This window comes from Argopecten irradians, chromosome 9 (genome assembly GCF_041381155.1).
Source record: "Argopecten irradians isolate NY chromosome 9, Ai_NY, whole genome shotgun sequence".
Taxonomy (NCBI): domain Eukaryota; kingdom Metazoa; phylum Mollusca; class Bivalvia; order Pectinida; family Pectinidae; genus Argopecten; species Argopecten irradians.
The window spans coordinates 27,671,181-27,690,666 of record NC_091142.1 but is presented as its reverse complement, the minus strand read 5'-3'; the positions used below and the strand labels follow the sequence as shown (position 1 = coordinate 27,690,666).

General features: G+C 38.3%; 1 protein-coding gene and 1 non-coding gene across 4 annotated transcripts in view; one reads left to right on the top strand and one right to left on the bottom strand.

Annotated features, from left to right (window-relative positions):
- The window catches only part of LOC138331937 (probable E3 ubiquitin-protein ligase HECTD4), a 58,712-nt gene extending 41,714 nt beyond the window's left edge, over nucleotides 1–16,998 (bottom strand). Inside the window, exons 1-13 of one of the 3 annotated variants that reach the window (XM_069279808.1) lie at nucleotides 15,930–16,998; nucleotides 13,358–13,584; nucleotides 10,704–10,812; nucleotides 10,304–10,448; nucleotides 8,428–8,595; nucleotides 8,045–8,228; nucleotides 6,108–6,284; nucleotides 5,411–5,524; nucleotides 5,000–5,143; nucleotides 4,534–4,760; nucleotides 1,775–1,842; nucleotides 657–823; nucleotides 98–324 (exon numbers count right to left, since the gene is read on the bottom strand). In XM_069279808.1, coding sequence (XP_069135909.1) covers nucleotides 98–324; nucleotides 657–823; nucleotides 1,775–1,842; nucleotides 4,534–4,760; nucleotides 5,000–5,143; nucleotides 5,411–5,524; nucleotides 6,108–6,284; nucleotides 8,045–8,228; nucleotides 8,428–8,595; nucleotides 10,304–10,448; nucleotides 10,704–10,812; nucleotides 13,358–13,584; nucleotides 15,930–16,600 — 2,628 coding nt within the window. In that variant the 5' untranslated portion in view covers nucleotides 16,601–16,998. The remainder of the gene's footprint in view (nucleotides 1–97; nucleotides 325–656; nucleotides 824–1,774; nucleotides 1,843–4,533; nucleotides 4,761–4,999; nucleotides 5,144–5,410; nucleotides 5,525–6,107; nucleotides 6,285–8,044; nucleotides 8,229–8,427; nucleotides 8,596–10,303; nucleotides 10,449–10,703; nucleotides 10,813–13,357; nucleotides 13,585–15,929) is intronic. The other 2 variants (XM_069279807.1, XM_069279806.1) reach the window with 2 other exon arrangements.
- Nucleotides 16,979–17,050, top strand: Trnae-cuc (transfer RNA glutamic acid (anticodon CUC)). The gene has a single exon. It is a non-coding gene; the product is annotated as a tRNA-Glu (tRNA).
- The last annotated feature ends 2,436 nt before the right edge of the window (nucleotides 17,051–19,486 follow it).

Sequence of the window (19,486 nt, the reverse complement as noted above, 5' to 3'; positions counted from 1 at the left end):
TTTAGGGAGAGATGTACATGGGTAAAACACTATGCCTCTCTCCCTTTAAATTATATGGCAAGGCATAATGATGGTTCCTTTGTTATATTGGACTCACTGGGACTGCAGCCTGTAGGACCTCAAACTGGGCCTTGTCCAGTGTGACGGAGTCCTGTAACAGTACACACGATTCCTTGACCGCTGTCTTCAGGATGTAGTTGACCAGGTCATCTTTGAGTCGTACATACTTCATCTCGTCCCGGGACAGAGACTGAGCACGCAGTTTTTCTGATAGGTCAATCAGGATCATATTCCTCAGCTTTTCCAGTGATGGATTCTTACCACCTGAACATGTCAAGTGATTAGAACCATTAATTCCATTTGCACAAATATAGATGATTGATCTAACACATCAAGCTTTTTTTTCTTCTTGTTAAAAGCAGGTACTTTGCAATAACCAATTAATTCCGTTACATGTGGAACCAATCTTGTTACATGTGAATTATACTTTAACTGTAAACATAAAATAGGGAGTAGAGAGGTCCAATGTCCTGAAGCTGCTGGTCAGTGAAGGTTCCATGGAGGAATCTGTGGTGAATAGACTTTAGTAAATTATTTGTTATTTAATTATAAACATGATTCTACCAATCACCATCCATAACTGAAGTTACAATTACCATCAGAGAGTAGCTGGAAGAGGAGTTTGTTTTTATCTTCAGGTTCTGGGTAAAGCACATGTAATCCGGACGTCAGCACCTGACAGGCTTCATTCCGGACAGCGGTCATTCTTTGGTCATCTGGACATAACTGTGGATAGTCAGTCAGTAGATGCCATACCAGAGAGCTGTAACACATATATTCAGCATCAGAGGTTTTTTTTAATTATTTTGGGGCATTTTTCCCCAAGAAATGGGACATTATGCTGGTATTAATCACTTTTTCAATCAAAATATATAATTGTCTGTCCAAAACCATTCAAGGGATAATTCACTCAGGCTAATTCTTTTACATAGCCAAGAAGCAAAATATGGCATAAATGTATTGTTCTACATTTCTTATGAAACATATGACATAAATTATTGACAAATACCACGTCAATGTGTAGAATTTTTATTGATACCATTGTAATTACAAATCGTTGATCAATACGATTAAGCAAGTACATATGTACGCTGTACCTACATCTGAGCCAAAATCATGCACGTTAAACAAATGAACTACATACCCCTTGTCGAGGTGATAAAATGATTTTTAGGCAAGACAATTCACCTAATAAGGTAAACACACTACTGTGACAGCGATTTCAGCAGTTCTAGACGAAAGTAGCATTACTCTACCAGCAAGGGACAGGGTTTGGCATACAAAATGTTTGACCACAATTAGAATGGCAGACAGCCAGCGAGTTTGAACATTTCACACGCATTTCCCCACCGTGGGCTTTTCTGGCATATCACAGTAAAACCGACTGATCTAATTTCCATTAGAACTGTGTTTTTTCTGATATATGTACAAATTTGAATGTTCTCTTAGACTGAATTGTCCCTTTAATATGCGAAAAGTTCAAAGCAAAAAATAGCAATTTTATTCAATTGAATTTAGACATCAATCTGAAAAACACTTGACTAATACATGAAAATAACCCTAAATAAATGTTTATAAGGCATGAATCACCACATAGAATATGACTAGAATTTGACAGGATGGACAGTATATATGAGGGTGTTAGGAATGGGTCTCACTACGACATTCATTTTCTGGTTACAACATAATCTTGGAATTAATCCCTAACACATACCTGGCTTTCTGTAATAGCTGTACCTCTCCTTCTCTTTCTCTCTTGAACATGCTGATCTTGAATATTAACTGCAAAATAAAACCCAGAAAACAACTTTAACTTATAGATACATTTTTTAATCAATCTTTATGTTCTGATACTGGTTACCATTACCTGTAGAATGATAGGGTACAGATGATGACCTAGCTGACCATTACCTGTAGAATGATGAGGAACAGATGATGACCTAGCTGACCATTACCTGTAGAACATGAGTGAGTGTAATGATGAGGACAGATGAGACTAGCTGACCATTACCTGTAGAATGTTGGGTACAGATGATGACCTAGCTGACCATTACCTGTAGAATGTGAGGTACAGATGATGACCTAGCTGACCATTACCTGTAGAATGTTGAGGGTACAGATGATGACCTAGCTGACCATTACCTGTAGAATGTTGAGGGTACAGATGATGACCTAGCTGACCATTACCTGTAGAATGATGAGGGTACAGATGATGACCTAGCTGACCATTACCTGTAGAATGATGAGGGAACAGATGATGACCTAGCTGACCATTACCTGTAGAATGATGAGGGTACAGATGATGACCTAGCTGACCATTACCTGTAGAATGATGAGGGTACAGATGATGACCTAGCTGACCATTACCTGTAGAATGTTGAGGGTACAGATGATGACCTAGCTGACCATTACCTGTAGAATGATGAGGGTACGGATGATGACTTAGCTGACCATTACCTGTAGAATGTTGAGGGTACAGATGATGACCTAGCTGACCATTACCTGTAGAATGATGAGGGTACAGATGATGACCTAGCTGACCATTACCTGTAGAATGTTGAGGGTACAGATGATGACCTAGCTGACCATTACCTGTAGAATGATGAGGGTACAGATGATGACCTAGCTGACCATTACCTGTAGAATGTTGAGGGTACAGATGATGACCTAGCTGACCATTACCTGTAGAATGATGAGGGTACAGATGATGACCTAGCTGACCATTACCTGTAGAATGATGAGGGTACAGATGATGACCTAGCTGACCATTACCTGTAGAATGTTGAGGGTACAGATGATGACCTAGCTGACCATTACCTGTAGAATGATGAGGGTACAGATGATGACCTAGCTGACCATTACCTGTAGAATGATGAGGGTACAGATGATGACCTAGCTGACCATTACCTGTAGAACATTGAGGGTACAGATGATGACCTAGCTGACCATTACCTGTAGAACGTTGAGGGTACAGATGATGACCTAGCTGACCATTACCTGTAGAATGTTGAGGGTACAGATGATGACCTAGCTGACCATTACCTGTAGAATGTTGAGGGTACAGATGATGACCTAGCTGACCATTACCTGTAGAATGATGAGGGTACAGATGATGACCTAGCTGACCATTACCTGTAGAATGTTGAGGGTACAGATGATGACCTAGCTGACCATTACCTGTAGAATGATGAGGGTACAGATGATGACCTAGCTGACCATTACCTGTAGAACATTGAGGGTACAGATGATGACCTAGCTGACCATTACCTGTAGAATGTTGAGGGTACAGATGATGACCTAGCTGACCATTACCTGTAGAATGATGAGGGTACAGATGATGACCTAGCTGACCATTACCTGTAGAATGATGAGGGTACAGATGATGACCTAGCTGACCATTACCTGTAGAATGATGAGGGTACAGATGATGACCTAGCTGACCATTACCTGTAGAATGATGAGGGTACAGATGATGACCTAGCTGACCATTCTCTCTAGAATGTTGAGGGTACAGATGATGACCTAGCTGACCATTACCTGTAGAATGTTGAGGGTACAGATGATGACCTAGCTGACCATTACCTGTAGAATGTTGAGGGTACAGATGATGACCTAGCTGACCATTACCTGTAGAATGATGAGGGTACAGATGATGACCTAGCTGACCATTACCTGTAGAATGTTGAGGGTACAGATGATGACCTAGCTGACCATTACCTGTAGAATGTTGAGGGTACAGATGATGACCTAGCTGACCATTACCTGTAGAATGTTGAGGGTACAGATGATGACCTAGCTGACCATTACTGTAGAATGTTGAGGGTACAGTAGCTGCAATATTGTAGCTCAAAAGACTTATAGACAGAAAATTGTGTCGTCTTTAGAGCTACAATTGGTGCCTATAACTGCTAATGGAGCAAAGAAATGATTATGAAAACCGTTTTAAAACGTTTCTTTGCATTTTATCGTACTTGTTTGATATCGCTTACCTACTAGGAAATAAAACTGAACCACATAAAATATGAAATTCTCATCGAAGGATTATTTTTTTACATAATACACATGAAGGTCTTTCTGAAACGAATTTATATGGCAAGTCCACAAATTGTGAATTTGACGTCTTGTGAGCGGTACGGTAGATATTAAGAATGTTAGTTATGTTTGTTTTGGACAAAAATAATATGTAAATGCATGTGTATATGCATAAAAATGATTGGAAACCTACCAAAAAGTATAGAAAACTGTGCCCGAGTGATTTTCGGAGGCAGTGCTCCACTACGACAAATAGGGACCGATTCGTACCCGGCCGAAAGGTATAAGCTTAGTAGGCCGGGTACGTATATTTGTTCTAAGGGTACAGATGATGACCTAGCTGACCATTACCTGTAGAATGATGAGGGTACAGATGATGACCTAGCTGACCATTACCTGTAGAATGTTGAGGGTACAGATGATGACCTAGCTGACCATTACCTGTAGAATGATGAGGGTACAGATGATGACTTGACTGTCCCGTCTCTCTATCGCCCGCTGTAGGATGTGACAGATCCTGGTCATGTGTGTCAGGTCTGCCGGGTGCTGCTGGAGGATGTAGGAGCCGAGAGGTGTGTGGAGAAGGTCGTTGTTGATCTGGTGGAGACACATACTCCCCACGTGGTGCAGGATATGTTTGATCACCACTTCTGTCTGGATGTTGTTTCCTGTAAAGGACATTCATAACCGATAGCCTGATAATATTCCAGGTTAAAAATTTGAACATTAAATCACAATGGCATGGTACGTGAGGTTATTAAGACCACGAATGACTGAACAGATGCAACACCAGATATACTGAGACGGCATTTATAGGGTCAGGAAGAATAACTTAACAATCCACGGGATGGGCGCTGTAGGAAACTACTTTAGATAGGAACTTAAAAGTTTGATGAGAATAACTTACCGTCCGACTGGAGTGGACCGGGAGGAGATATTTTGAGACGTCTATTAATGTGATGAGGTGCCTGATGACCATGGTTGTAGAACTGGTCAACCCAGTCGTTACTGGACATCCATATAGAGTTGTTAGTGACATCGAAACAAAGGCCTACAAAAAATTATAATTTGAAAATAAATTTGATTTTTAATATATACTGATGTATAAACTGCAATGTTACAATCAACAAAATAAGCATTAAACATACATTATGGATCTTAAATACTCTGATAACTTGGTTTCACATCACAGATTAGCATCATGTTTTTTTGTTGTTTTATTTTGCAGACAAGTAGAATACTTCTTGTAGACTTGTGGGTACATTATCTGAAGCTTTTGGACAGAACAAATCCATCTCCGTTAGCGATGACTAATTACCTAGGCCAGCCAGTGGGGCGCCTCTCCCTAGGGAGCAGGTTGGAGCATCTGTTAGATCTATCCTGGTGTTAAACTGTCCATCCTTCACATTGAAACACATGTTACTCGCCAACACTACAAGTAGAGGACAACTCAACTAACAGTCAAATCTATATATCACAGAGAAATTTTTTATTACACTAGTGTACAAATCATGTTAAAATTGGCCATTATGCCATATGGATGTTAAACAGAGATGGTTGCTAAAGCAAGTTTTTCTGTATACAACAAAAGTATTCTTCATCCATATCCAGAATTGCCATCAGACCCAAATCTTTTACAAACTGTTGAGAACTGTCATACATGTTTTGAATGAGGTTACAATAATTACATCTTTAAGCATTGCATTTCAGCATTAATAAGATATTGAATGATATGGAAGCAAACAATTTTTCTGCTAATTGATTTAAAACTGACTATATCATTTTGTATTAAAGCAAATGAATATATATACATGTATACAAAGATATAGTGATATATGAATGAGTTTAAATTGACCAATCGCCAGGCAGTATGTAGCCACGCCTCATGCTCATAAATCTATGTAACTACTCAATGTCCTAACAAATATCATAGCATACACAAAACAAAATGCAAAGTCACATGCAGTACCTGGCTGGTTTGATTGACAGCTGGTGATCCGTCAATTAATACTTACGCCTGAATCCTGAGAGATTGCCACCTGTACCAAACAGGGAGCGCGAGGCAGAACTGTTGCTACTCGACCCTGACATGGGCGTCAGTATCACCAAGGTGCTACCATCACAGTAGACTGGGGCCTTCACTAGTGTCTTCATAGACACACCACAAGACGTACTCCCAACCATCAGGGTAGCTACATAATGTAAAATATAAACATCACAGTCACTACACATTAGACAGAGGCCTTCATAGTCACACCACAGGACGTACTCCCAACCATCAGGGTAGCTACACAATAAATGTAAAATATAAACATCACAGTGACTACACAGTAGACCGAGGCCTTCATAGTCACACCACAGGACGTACTCCCAACCATCAGGGTAGCTACACAATGTAAAATATAAACATCACAGTGACTACACAGTAGACCGAGGCCTTCATAGTCACACCACAGGACGTACTCCCAACCATCAGGGTAGCTACACAATGTAAAATATAAACATCACAGTGACTACACAGTAGACCGAGGCCTTCATAGTCACACCACAGGACGTACTCCCAACCATCAGGGTAGCTACACAATAAATGTAAAATATAAACATCACAGTGACTACACAGTAGACCGAGGCCTTCATAGTCACACCACAGGACGTACTCCCAACCATCAGGGTAGCTACACAATGTAAAATATAAACATCATAAACATCACAGTGACTACACATTTGACAGAGGCCTTCAAATAATACATAATAGTCCCTCATAAACATCTACTTAAAAAACTAAAGGGTTAGGGTATCACTGGAAAAGTACTGAAGTGGATAGAAGACTTCTTATCCAATCTACAGCAACGAGTTGTTATTCATGGTGAAACTTCTGGACTAGTAGATGTGACTAGTGGTGTACCACAAGGTAGTGTCTTAGGTCCTGTTCTATTTCTGATATATATCAATGACCTGCCCGAAGTAGTCCAACATAGCACAATAAAATTATTTGCTGACGACTCTAAAATTTTTAGAAACAATAACAACCCCACCGAGTCTCAAGAACTTCAAGCAGACATAGACAGTGTAGTCACTTGGACTAGAGACTGGAAAATGGCCTTGAACACTAAAAAAATGCAAACACCTCAAAATATAGGCAATCTAGAACAAGACACGCATTATTCCTTCCCACAAAGTGAACAAATCGAGAAGGTACAGTGTGAGAAAGATTTAGGTGTACTTTTCGACAACAAACTTAAATTTAGTCAGCATGTTAGTCAAGCAGTTAACAAAGGAAATCGCATACTGGGTCTAATATTCAGGACATTTGTCTATATAGATATAACTATGTTCTTAACCCTGTACAAAAGCCTAATTAGACCTAACTTAGAATATGCAACCCAGGTATGGTCTCCACTGCTAAAAAAAGATCAGATCGCTCTTGAAAACGTCCAACGTAGAGCCACTAAAAGAGTTCACTCTATTGAAAATTTACCATACCATTCAAGACTTAAAAAGTTGGGACTTCCCACCTTAGAATATAGACATAAAAGGAACGATGCGATTGAAGTCTATAAAATTCTGAATGGTATAGATAAACTAGATAAAGATAAGCTATTTACAATGTCTTCAGCTAATACTAGAGGTAATAGTTTAAAACTCTTTAAGAAACAGAGCAGGACTAAAGTCACACAAAGTATATTTAGTCGGCGAGTGGTAGATTCGTGGAACTCCCTTCCCAACTTCGTAGTAGAAGCCCCTACTCTGAACTCGTTTAAAAACCGACTGAACACTCACTGGAATTCAGTACCATGCAAGTTTTACCCCAGTTTTTATATGGCACAACCGGACAACTATTTAGTAAATGAACAAAACGCGCCACAACTAGCTGGAACCAGCTAACAACGGTGTCTAAGAAGAGGTAACAGGTAACAGGTAACACTTAAAATTCAAAGTATTTGACACTTACAATCATCTTTCCGTCCGGGTGTAGAATCGCCTCCTGTAAGAGCTACAAGTGTGGCTGCTGAAGAGTTCCCTCTAAAGGGACGTAATCTGGATAGTAATGTCTCGTTAATGGATTTCGCACTGCTCTCGTCCTTCTTTAGTAGAGTCACTCGTGCCTGTAGAGGTTTGATGGTGTCTTCCTCTGACTGTAAACAGGTTTATTTGTTTCATCACTGACCATTAACAGGCTTGGTTTTGACAGAGAAGGGACGCCAGAGTACAATTCTGAATTATTCTCCCATTTTATTGTCTTTTTACACAGGCCTTGAGCTATGGAAGTCTGAAATCTTGATATGATTCTTATCTAACATAACTAACCAACATAACTGGAACACATGTACCTACCTGGTGTGAGAAGACATCTAGATATACGTTGAGTCCTTTCACACTTTTATCTGAGGCAAGGCCTGGACACCATAGCCAGTAGAAGTAGGTCGTGTCACTACAAAAGGCTATCGTGGTCTGCGGGCCCTCGTGGAGATACTCCTCTGGTTTAGGTATCGTCTTTATACACTGGTAAACAACATTATATAATCTGTTTAATAAATGACAATCAATGAAACATAAGAAATACTTTCATCATGAAAGACAACAGTGCGTCTTTTCATATCAAAGTATTATCTGCCCATTTGGTTAGGTAAAAATTGTGACGTCATAAGTGTTGGTGCAAAAATTATGTCATTTTCTTTGAAAAATATGGTGTCCACCAAAGAATGATCCATATGTATCTGACAATGGAAAGAGGATATTTTTTTCTGCTTTTCTCTTCTTTTCCCTCTCCTTTTCAAATATTGAATAGACATTGGGTATCTCACTTAACGTTTGCTCACATTTGTTCCAAAATGTATATGCAGACCAAGAAAACCCTACAAGTTTAATTTGAGGAAGCTAGACCTCTTCAGTACATTTTGACAAAAGTGACAAAATCTAAGATGGCTGCTAATCAGTCATGTTGTTTCCTTTTCATATAAAAAATGCAATTGACAATCTATAAGGAGAGAAAGACAAAAAGAGAAACATACATATGAAATTTAAGCATGACCCTTAAAGCATTTTTTAAGAATTGGCAGTAACAAACTCCTACGATCAAAATCCAAAAAGGCTACCTTTTGGCCATTTTGTAGTCCAATTGTTCCAAAATTGCAAGATGCACTACCAGTGTCCAAGAGTAACAATTCTCAGATTTAAACATGACCATAAAAATCCAAGATGGCTGCATATACCAAAATGCAATATGCACAGCTATGGTCCTAGGGGAAACTACATATGAAATTTGACAAAGGTTTCTTTTGTATTTTCTGAAAAAATTGTGGGATTTGTTAACGGAGGGAAGGATGGACAAAAAGGCAATTTGAACAGCCCATGGCCATCATGTGATGATGGTGGGCTAACAATTCTGGAGTACCCAGAGAAAAACATTGACAAGTTGACGACTGGCCCCGCATGGGTTTCAAAAGTGGCAATAAATCAGAGCACCTTAATCATTTGCAGCCCCTAACCTGTACGATATTAATAATATTTACCTGTAACGTGTTGATGTCCATCATTACCAATATATTTACCTGGAACGTGTTGATGTCCATCATTACCAATATATTTACCTGTAACGTGTTGATGTCCATCATTACCAATATATTTACCTGTAAGGTGTTGATGTCCATCATTACCAATATATTTACCTGGAACGTGTTGATGTCCATCATTACCAATATATTTACCTGTAACGTGTTGATGTCTATATTAACCATATTATTACCTGTAAGGTGTTGATGTCCATCATTACCAATATATTTACCTGGAACGTGTTGATGTCCATCATTACCAATATATTTACCTGTAACGTGTTGATGTCTATATTAACCATATTATTACCTGTAAGGTGTTGATGTCCATCATTACCAATATATTTACCTGTAACGTGTTGATGTCCATCATTACCAATATATTTACCTGTAACATGTTGATGTCTATATTAACCATATTATTACCTGTAAGGTGTTGATGTCCATCATTACCAATATATTTACCTGGAACGTGTTGATGTCCATCATTACCAATATATTTACCTGTAAGGTGTTGATGTCCATCATTACCAATATATTTACCTGTAACGTGTTGATGTCCATCATTACCAATATATTTACCTGTAACGTGTTGATGTCTATATTAACCATATTATTACCTGTAAGGTGTTGATGTCCATCATTACCAATATATTTACCTGCAACGTGTTGATGTCTATTAACTGACACATGTTAGTGAGGTTTGCCTCCTGGTCGTATGTCTGAGGTCTGTAGAGTAGTGTACCATTACCAAAGGCAACCTTCCCAGGCCCCAAGTCAGCATTTCTAGCATACACGTATCCCCTACAAATTAAAATGGAGTCAGCATTTACAAATTTTACAAATTATAATGGTAGAATACATCTATATTTAATGCTGATAGCCATATAAGGTAGATTCATATCTATTTAATGAAGCACTTTGTCACACTGGAATAGTTCATAACTATGGGACAAAATGGTTATGAATGAATAGATAAATCATGATCAGCGTTCCTTATTACTAGCTCGTCCTCATTTCAAACAATATTGTTCCTCCCAAACTCTGGATTATAAATACCTCAGTGAGCCATGAAGGCCTGTTCCCATTTTAGCCAGTCCTTTGCCCTGTGAATTTGTTGTGTATAGAAACACTCCATCACAAGTAATGCTACGGCCAACATCACTGTCTGTAATGATAGAAGATAAGTAATGCTTTATGCTAGTAGTAACTATAATTAATATTATAATAGATTTCATTAAAAATATGACTTGCATTAGCTGTTAGTATGTCGTAAACAAGTGTAATACACTCTCTTTTCACCCATGAAAAGAGTTTTGTGTTTATTCGTTTAAAGTGAATAGTCGGGCAAAGAAAACCAGTCTAAATGCGTTAATTGGCCTTCCAAAAGTTCTCACTTATTAATACAAAGGTCAAGTTCTGCTAACGTTGCCCAGTTCTGATCATTGAAATAAAGAAAAATTGAAAGCATTGAAAGCGAGGCTGCATGGAAATGTAACCACGGACATAGTCAGCCGGGAGGACGTTTTAGCATTCATATACTTTAAATTAATTTCTACGTACGCAGATAGATTTTGACGAGAAAGTTTATTTTTCTATTCCATAAGAAATTATACTGGATAGTCCGATACATTCACACCATTTTTATCGACTTTAGCCATCCTTGCCCGACTATTCACTTAAACATCCTATTAAACGCAAGTTGTTAATGGTGTGCAGATAATAATGATGCGTGGTCTGGTAGCACAATTTTAATGCAATTCTCCTTTCACCCATGAAAAAGTAAGGTTGAATGTTTCTGATTCTTACTATTGAAGGAAGAGATATTTATGTTTGTTTTCTCCTTGTAGGCTGGTCATATAGACAACAGTTCTATTTAATTTTATTCAATTATCTTATGATCTATACAAAATAAGCTTAAGAAATACTGATAAATCTGCATTAGCATGCAACCACCTCTATGATTTATAAATCAATGACTACCTGCTTAATACCCAAATGACCCCCATTTCAACACAATTTGATCAGTACTACGTATACATAGATCACTTGTACCTTGATGTAGTAAGGGAACTTAAGCATAACGTATAAAATTGTGTGAAAATATTTTAAATGAAACAAGAGGCCCAGAGGGCCTGTATCGCTCACCTGGTTTTTTGTTAGTAATTATCACAAGAATCTGACAATTAGAAAAATAAGCAAAATTGACTCCCAAAGTTTAATTTTGAATCACAACCATACAATGATGCTATTGATACCATACAAATATGCTATCCAATACATAGGTTCAGAGACAAAGTAATTTATATGAAAATAGTAGCCTAATTGACCTTTTTGACCTCGCATCTATTACCGTTTAAGGCCCCGGGGGTCAGACCTATCATTTGTACAATTTCAAATCCCAACCCTATAAGGATGCTACCATTGCATTATAAGTGCTCTTCCATTCTTAGTTGCAGAGAAGAAGTCGTTTATATGGAAATAGCTAAATTGACCCCTTTTGACCCCACCCTTAAGGCTCCTGGGGGGTCAGCCCCATCATTTGCAAAATTTTGAATCAAACCCTTTAAGGATGTAACCATTGCATTATGAGCGCAATCCCATGTTAAGTTGCAGAGAAAAAGTCATTTATATGGAAATTGACCATTTTTGACCCCGCCCCTCAGGCCCCCGGGGGTCAGCCCTATCATTTGCTCAATTTGGAATCCCCAGCCTACAAGGATGCTACCATTGCATTTGGGGGCTATACCATACTTAGTTGCAGAGAAGAAGTCGTTTATATGGAAATAGCCAAATTGACCCCTTTTGACCCCGCCCCTCAGGCCCCCGGGGGGGGGGGGGGGGGGGGGGTCAGCCCTATCATTTGCACAATTTTGAATCCCCACCCTATAAGGATGCTACCACCATTGCAGTATGGGTGCTATACCATACTTAGTTTCAGAGAAGAAGTCGTTTATATGAAAATAGTCAAATTGGCCCCTTTTGACCCAGCCTCTCAGGCCCCCGGGGGGTCAGCCCCATTATTTGTACAATTTTTGAATCCCCACCCTATAAGGATGATATCATTGCATTATGGGTGCTATCCCATGCTTGGTTTCAGAGAAGAAGTCGTTTATATGGAAATAGCCAAATTGACCCCTTTTGACCCCGCCCCTCAGGCCCCCGGGGGGTCAGCCCCATCATTTGTACAATTTTTAATCCCTACCCTATAACGATACTACCATTGCATTATGAGTGCTATCTCATGCTTAGTTTCAGAGAAGAAGTCGTTTATATGGAAATAGCCAAATTGACCCCATTTGACCCCGCCCCTCAGGCCCCCGGGGGGTCAGCCCCATCATTTGTACAATTTTGAATCCCCACCCTATAAGGATGCTACCATTGCATTATGGGTGCTATCCCATGCTTGGTTTCAGAGAAGAAGTCGTTTATATGGAAATAGCCAAATTGACCCCTTTTGGCCCCGCCCCTCAGGCCCCCGGGGGGTCAGCCCCATCATTTGTACAATTTTCAGTTAGTAGCCCATAAGGATGCTACCAGTCAAATTTTATTGAAATCCGACCAGCGGTTATGGAGAAGAAGTCGATTGTTGACGGACGCCGGACGACGGACGACGGACGACGGACGACGGACGCCGGACGCTGCGGTATCCCATAAGCTCACCTCGGTCCTTTGGACCAGGTGAGCTATCATAAATGTTTTGTGTAACAGACCTTTAGCATCCTTGTTGCCATTAGTGGTAGTCTCCTTATCTGCCCCTCCCAGTAAATCCTCGAATCCCCAACATAAAACGTGTTTAGATCCGAGGATGGCTGTAGGTTGTGTCTGACCGCCCTCTGTGTCCAGCAGTCGGGTAAGAATGTCCACCACAGGTAGACTGTCCAGGTCTGATAACGACTGTAGTAGGTGTACAGTGTGTATAAATGTCTTCAGGTGTCCCCTGCATTATCAAATAAATAAAACTTAATAATATATAAATTATGACATACTAAGTGATGTAATGGAAAATCTTACAACATGCTAATTTATACTATATAGCAAATACATGTACACATTATATACAAATTTGGAATCACTTATTATAATATTATATTCATTTCTTGATGATACTAACATGGAAAAGAAAATTTATGATATTTTAACACAATCATTTAAAATTTACAAGCTTTATGATTTTTTGTGCAAATAGGCCTAGGCCTAGGGCACCCATCTTGCTCCTCTGTTTTTAGCAAAATCAAATGTCAAACCAATATATTTTCTCACAAATCTGACAGCTAATTCAAAGGCAAACCATACATTAAAAGACATTCCTTTTAAAATCCAACATTAAACATGAGTATTGATTGATCAGTCTAATAAATGGAGTAAAGGATTAATATTGTCTTGATACCTATATATGGAAATTAATTTTGATTGCGTATGATGATCATCACAACTGTATGAATTTTTTTTTCATTAAATAACTTTTGCAATTTGTTTTGTCATTAATAATACATTACATAGATGGACAGAAAAAATATAGGGAACACAAAATATTTTGGCACAGGAAAACCAAAACACATCAGTTTCAGTTGATATTTGTTCAGTATTCACATATATAAGTGACATCATTCATACAGCTACATGTGTATATAGCTAGCTGACAAAGATGTATTGTTTCTTCAACAATTAATACTGTACGTATCCTGACACGTACTTACAATAGTTACAGGTATGTCTAGTAATTATATAACTAGAGTAAACTTCTTTGTACATTAGAGCAGATGTACAGGTATGTCTTTGTACATTAGAGCAGATGTACAGGTATGTCTAGTAATTATATAACTGCAGTAAACTTCTTTGTACATTAGAGCAGATGTGGCGACTACTAAACCGGTCCTAGGCAGTCAACCTTGTCACAAACCATGCCGACTATGTCCCCATATGATAATGTGTAAGGAAGCTACCAGCAACACCAACGGGAAGAAAATTAAAATACACGGCAGCATCAATTACAACACTAAAAGTGCCATCTATCTAATACAGTGCCGTAGATGCACAATGCAATATGTTGGCCAAACTTCCAACAGCATCAGGGAACGTTTCAATGCACATTTTGCGGATATCAGGCAGGGAAATAAATTCAAACCAGTATCACGTTACTTTACCATTGGAGATCACAGCCCAAATGACATCACCATTACAGGTCTTACACAAACGGAAACCAACATCAACATCAGTGTCATCAGGCTCCATACCGAGGAATCTTACATTGCTTTCTTAGACACCACAGAACCTTCTGGTCTAGACATTCGAAACTAACAATATGCGCTAATACATAACTTGTCTTCCATGTACAAGGTTTTATCGATAGGACATAATATCCGTGCCTACACGCACAACAGGATTCGTCCTTTATTTCATATTGATATGAACTGACAATTTTATTAGAATGTCATCTTTAGTGGCTTTTTCACATTGCCACTTTGTTTATCTCTTCACTATTGTATTATTTTTTTCTATGTTTCTACACAAAATTAATCATATTAGTTAGCTTATATCTCTTAGATAAAGTTTCTGGTCTTTTTCAGTACTTAGCGGTATTTTTATAAAATGATTAAGGATTAATATTTAGAATATATCTAATTGTACTATTCTATTATATAAAACTGTTTACCAGTACATCTAGATCATTGCCTAGATTTTGTGTACTCTCTATGACGTCAACAATTTCTGTTGTTTACACGCGTATCCATGACGTTACAATTGATTGATTGTTGTACATGTTCTGAGGACGACTCGCTTAGAGTCGAAACATGTCAACAACTATCTAATTAAAAAATCAGCTTACTGGAAGGAACTACCGTGTTGGACTTACTCTTTTATATATTCTTTGTACATTGTGATTTAGTATATGTAGAAGAACAGGGAAAATACACATTCCTGTCGAGTGCCCCGACCAGGAATCGAACCCGGGTCTCCGGCGTGGAAATCTACGGCTGTACCAACTGAGCCAAAGAAGCATGCTCCGTCAGTTGAGTGACAGAGACCGTATTTAACACTATGTACAAGTCACACCGACCTGCTCCTTTTACATATAGATCTGTTAGTTACAATTTATATAAAGATTGCATTATTAACTGAGCTGAGATGACCTAGCTAGCACTCCACTATGTTTGTACTTATCATACCCTCCTGCTTATAATTAAGTGACAATAATCTTTACTATAATTCCTTACTGCAGATCAGTTCAAGCTTTAGTTATATTATATATAACATAAATATTCTCTTTTTAATTTCACATACCTTGCACATGCAAGTGCAACGAGTGCTGCAGCAGTATTTTTACGCTGCATAGCATCTTTAACCAACTGTTTATTGTCAACATCATCATTGTCTTCTCCTAGCCAAGTGCAGAGCAGATTTTCAAGACCTCTCAAGCAATCCCCTGGTTCCTTAAATAAAGTTAGAGGGGCACAGTCTCTGAGGCAATTTAACAGTAGCTCAGCTGTGACTCCACATAAATTCGGATCAACTTTACTTTGAGATTGTAAAAGAGGGATAACTAAGAGGACGCTAATTCGTGTAGAAAACGATGCCTGTTCAGGATCTTTGAAAATGCCTTGTTTCTTCAGAAGAGCTATTGTTTCCTCATGTGTGGAGCTGTCTCGGTCCTGTTGTTCGTCAACCAACACTTGTCTTTGTGCGTTCCAGTATCCCCTCAGAGCATTCAATCGGTATTCCAACAATCTAGAGTATGCATTATTCTGTGTCCCACATACAGCTAGCAATCTATCACTTAATTCCTTTGGTGTTTTCAAATCAAATGTAACAACTTCGTTGTCGCCTTCCGAGGAACTATTTACATCACGAGGAAGTTCGACCAAATCTGTGACCCTGATCAGTCCGTCGTGCAGAAACAGCGTTTCTTCTGTGACGGAAAGCCACTGACAATTGTCCTGAAATATACCCGACATTGTTATTTCAATGTCTTGGTACAATTACATGCCATTTCTACATTTCCTTGATTAGAAATGATCTCACTTTCGACTTTGAAAATATTCTGCTGTCATCTGCGACCATAATGAAAATAAACGTCTGTATCATTAGAAAGCTTAATATATGCCTCGCTTTCAAGCATCACGACGACCTATAGAAAATGCTTAAAATACGAAATACTAAATTTGATGCTTAAACGTAATTATCAACTTTATATTAAAAACATATACGATAAATCGATAAAACATTATTTATTTATATTTCACAGAAAGAGATAATTATGAAATGCTATAGGCTATCTAGTCAAACATGGTTTTACTACTATAAATATTATTTATTTACCCATTATTGACATGTCCCAAGTGGTCTAGTGGTTAGGATTCCGCGCTCTCACCGCGGCGGCCGGGGTTCGATTCCCCGCTTGGGAATGTAATTTTTTTAAAATATTTTTTTTAGTAAATAAATTAGAAAGATGTCACAAAGACGTTTCATGAATAAATAATATATCAATAAATTTTTTTGTTAATTACAGTATTATTTTGTATGAATTTATGAAACTGCATGGTAAAAATTAAATTCTAAAAGAATCGTCTGAAACTGAAAAGGAAACTGACTATGATAGCGATGTCACGTATTTCAATTATGAATGACTCAATTAAAAAAAAAGTTTTTCAAACATGGCTTTTTGTTTCTTGCTTCTCTAATATGTCGAAACCATACACATACTAGAATTAATCGGACATATTTACATGTATAATAAATATATATAATAAATCAATTTGTATTAAATCATGAGTAGAATTTTGAGCACAATACCAGGATGGTGGCAAAAATTTGTCTCTTTAGCTGACTTACCATTTTTTCCTCTTCACGGTTACTTCTCTTCGACCAGCACAGAGAGTGTTGCATTCATATAGTAAGTGTAATTCCGCAGTTAACCGTACGTCCGTTATAAAAGTAATGAAATTTTATTTTTATTTCTGCTTCGTTGAGAATGTGAAATGAGACGGATAATTTTGTATAGACACAAAAAGTATTAGCTTAACGTTAATAATACATTTATCATCACCTTCTGAACAATTCAAATAGATTAAATTTTGATATTCAAAACGCGGGTCGTATCATATTATTATTTTTGTGAGAATAAACTCCGTCTGCATGATTGCATGAACCAGATGGCATTTGTAAAAGACAATGAGCTAGATATGACCTTCATGAGAACTAATAAAGTCTTTATGTGAATAAACCATCTGACCTTTTCAGAAAAGAACAATGCATGACCAATATGGGAATACAACAAGGGAATGTGTGGGAATCAACTAGAAGACCTATGTAAGAATAAAACATCCCAGGGGAACAAAATAATGGTTTTGTGGGAATGAACCGGGTGACTTTTGTGTCAATAAAAACAACAAGGCTCACCAGTATATGTTGAAGCCCATATAAAGTATTTCCCTTAGACCAATACATGGCCTGAGACTTTCATACCGTCGATGTTTTTGGGAATTATCCGAATGACGTTTGTGGGAATAGTCCGGGTGACCTTAGTGGTTATGATCCGGGTTATATTTTGGGGAATAATCCGATGATCGTTGAGGAAATAGTCAGGTGATCTTTGAAGGAATGATCCGATGATCGTTGAGGAAATAGTCAGGTGATCTTTGAAGGAATGATCCGATGTTCGTTGAGGAAATAGTCAGGTGATCTTTGAAGGAATGATCCGATGATCGTTGAGGAAATAGTCAGGTGATCTTTGAAGGAATGATCCGATGATCGTTGAGGAAATAGTCAGGTGATCTTTGAAGGAATGATCCGATGATCGTTGAGGAAATAATCAGGTGATCTTAGAGGGAATCATTCGGGTGACCTTTGAGGGAATGACCCGGGTGACCTTTGAGGCAATGATCCGGATGACCTTTGCGGGAATGACCCGGTGACCTTTGAGGGAATGACCCGGGTGACCTTTGAGGACTTATCCTGCTGACCTTTGGGAAAATTAACCGGGTGACCTTTGAGGAAATGATACGGGTTACCTTTGAGGAAATTATACAGGTGACCTTCGACCTTCAAGGGAATTATTCGGATGACCTTTGAGGGAATTATCCGGATACATGCAATTTTTGAGGGAGTTATCCGTATGAACTTTGAGGGAATTATCCGCGTGACCTCTGAGGAAATGATCTGGGTGACCTTTGTGGGAATGAACCGGATGATCTTTGTGGGAATGAACCGTGTGCGGGAACGAAAACATAGAGAAAACCTGATGATTTTTGTAAGATTGAATCCACTTACTTTTACTGTGCGAATGGGCAATCTAACCAATGTCTAAATGGATCGTTTGACCTTGAGCTTGACATGCCAGAATTATCGTTAAAATTCGGTCGTTGATAAAAGTAGCCGTTTCACTTATTGATGCAGGTTTATTATCTAAATATAAACTGTTATCACGACTGGACCATGTGTACACACTTTTCTTAATGATATTTTGATGTACAAACGCATGATCTGCATCTTGGATGGTCAGATAAGATTTAGTGTTTATTTATAAATTTGACCATTTCGGCCATTTATAGCCGGTTGTAAATCAAGCGAGATAGAGAAAACTGGACTATATTTCCGGATTTATTGACCAATCAGTGACCAGATTCGTCTATCTCATGAGGATGTTTTTGTCTGGTCACGATTTATGACCATCACACGGGTATAAACAGAATCCGATGTTTAACATGCTAAAAGATTTACACCACTGTTTCAGAAGAAACCAGACATATTCAGCAAGAGAAAAACAGGTACCTAAGCAGCATTCTAAATTCTAAGGGAAAAAATAACCATGTTCTTTTAGTCTATAGTTCTTTAAGCCCTGC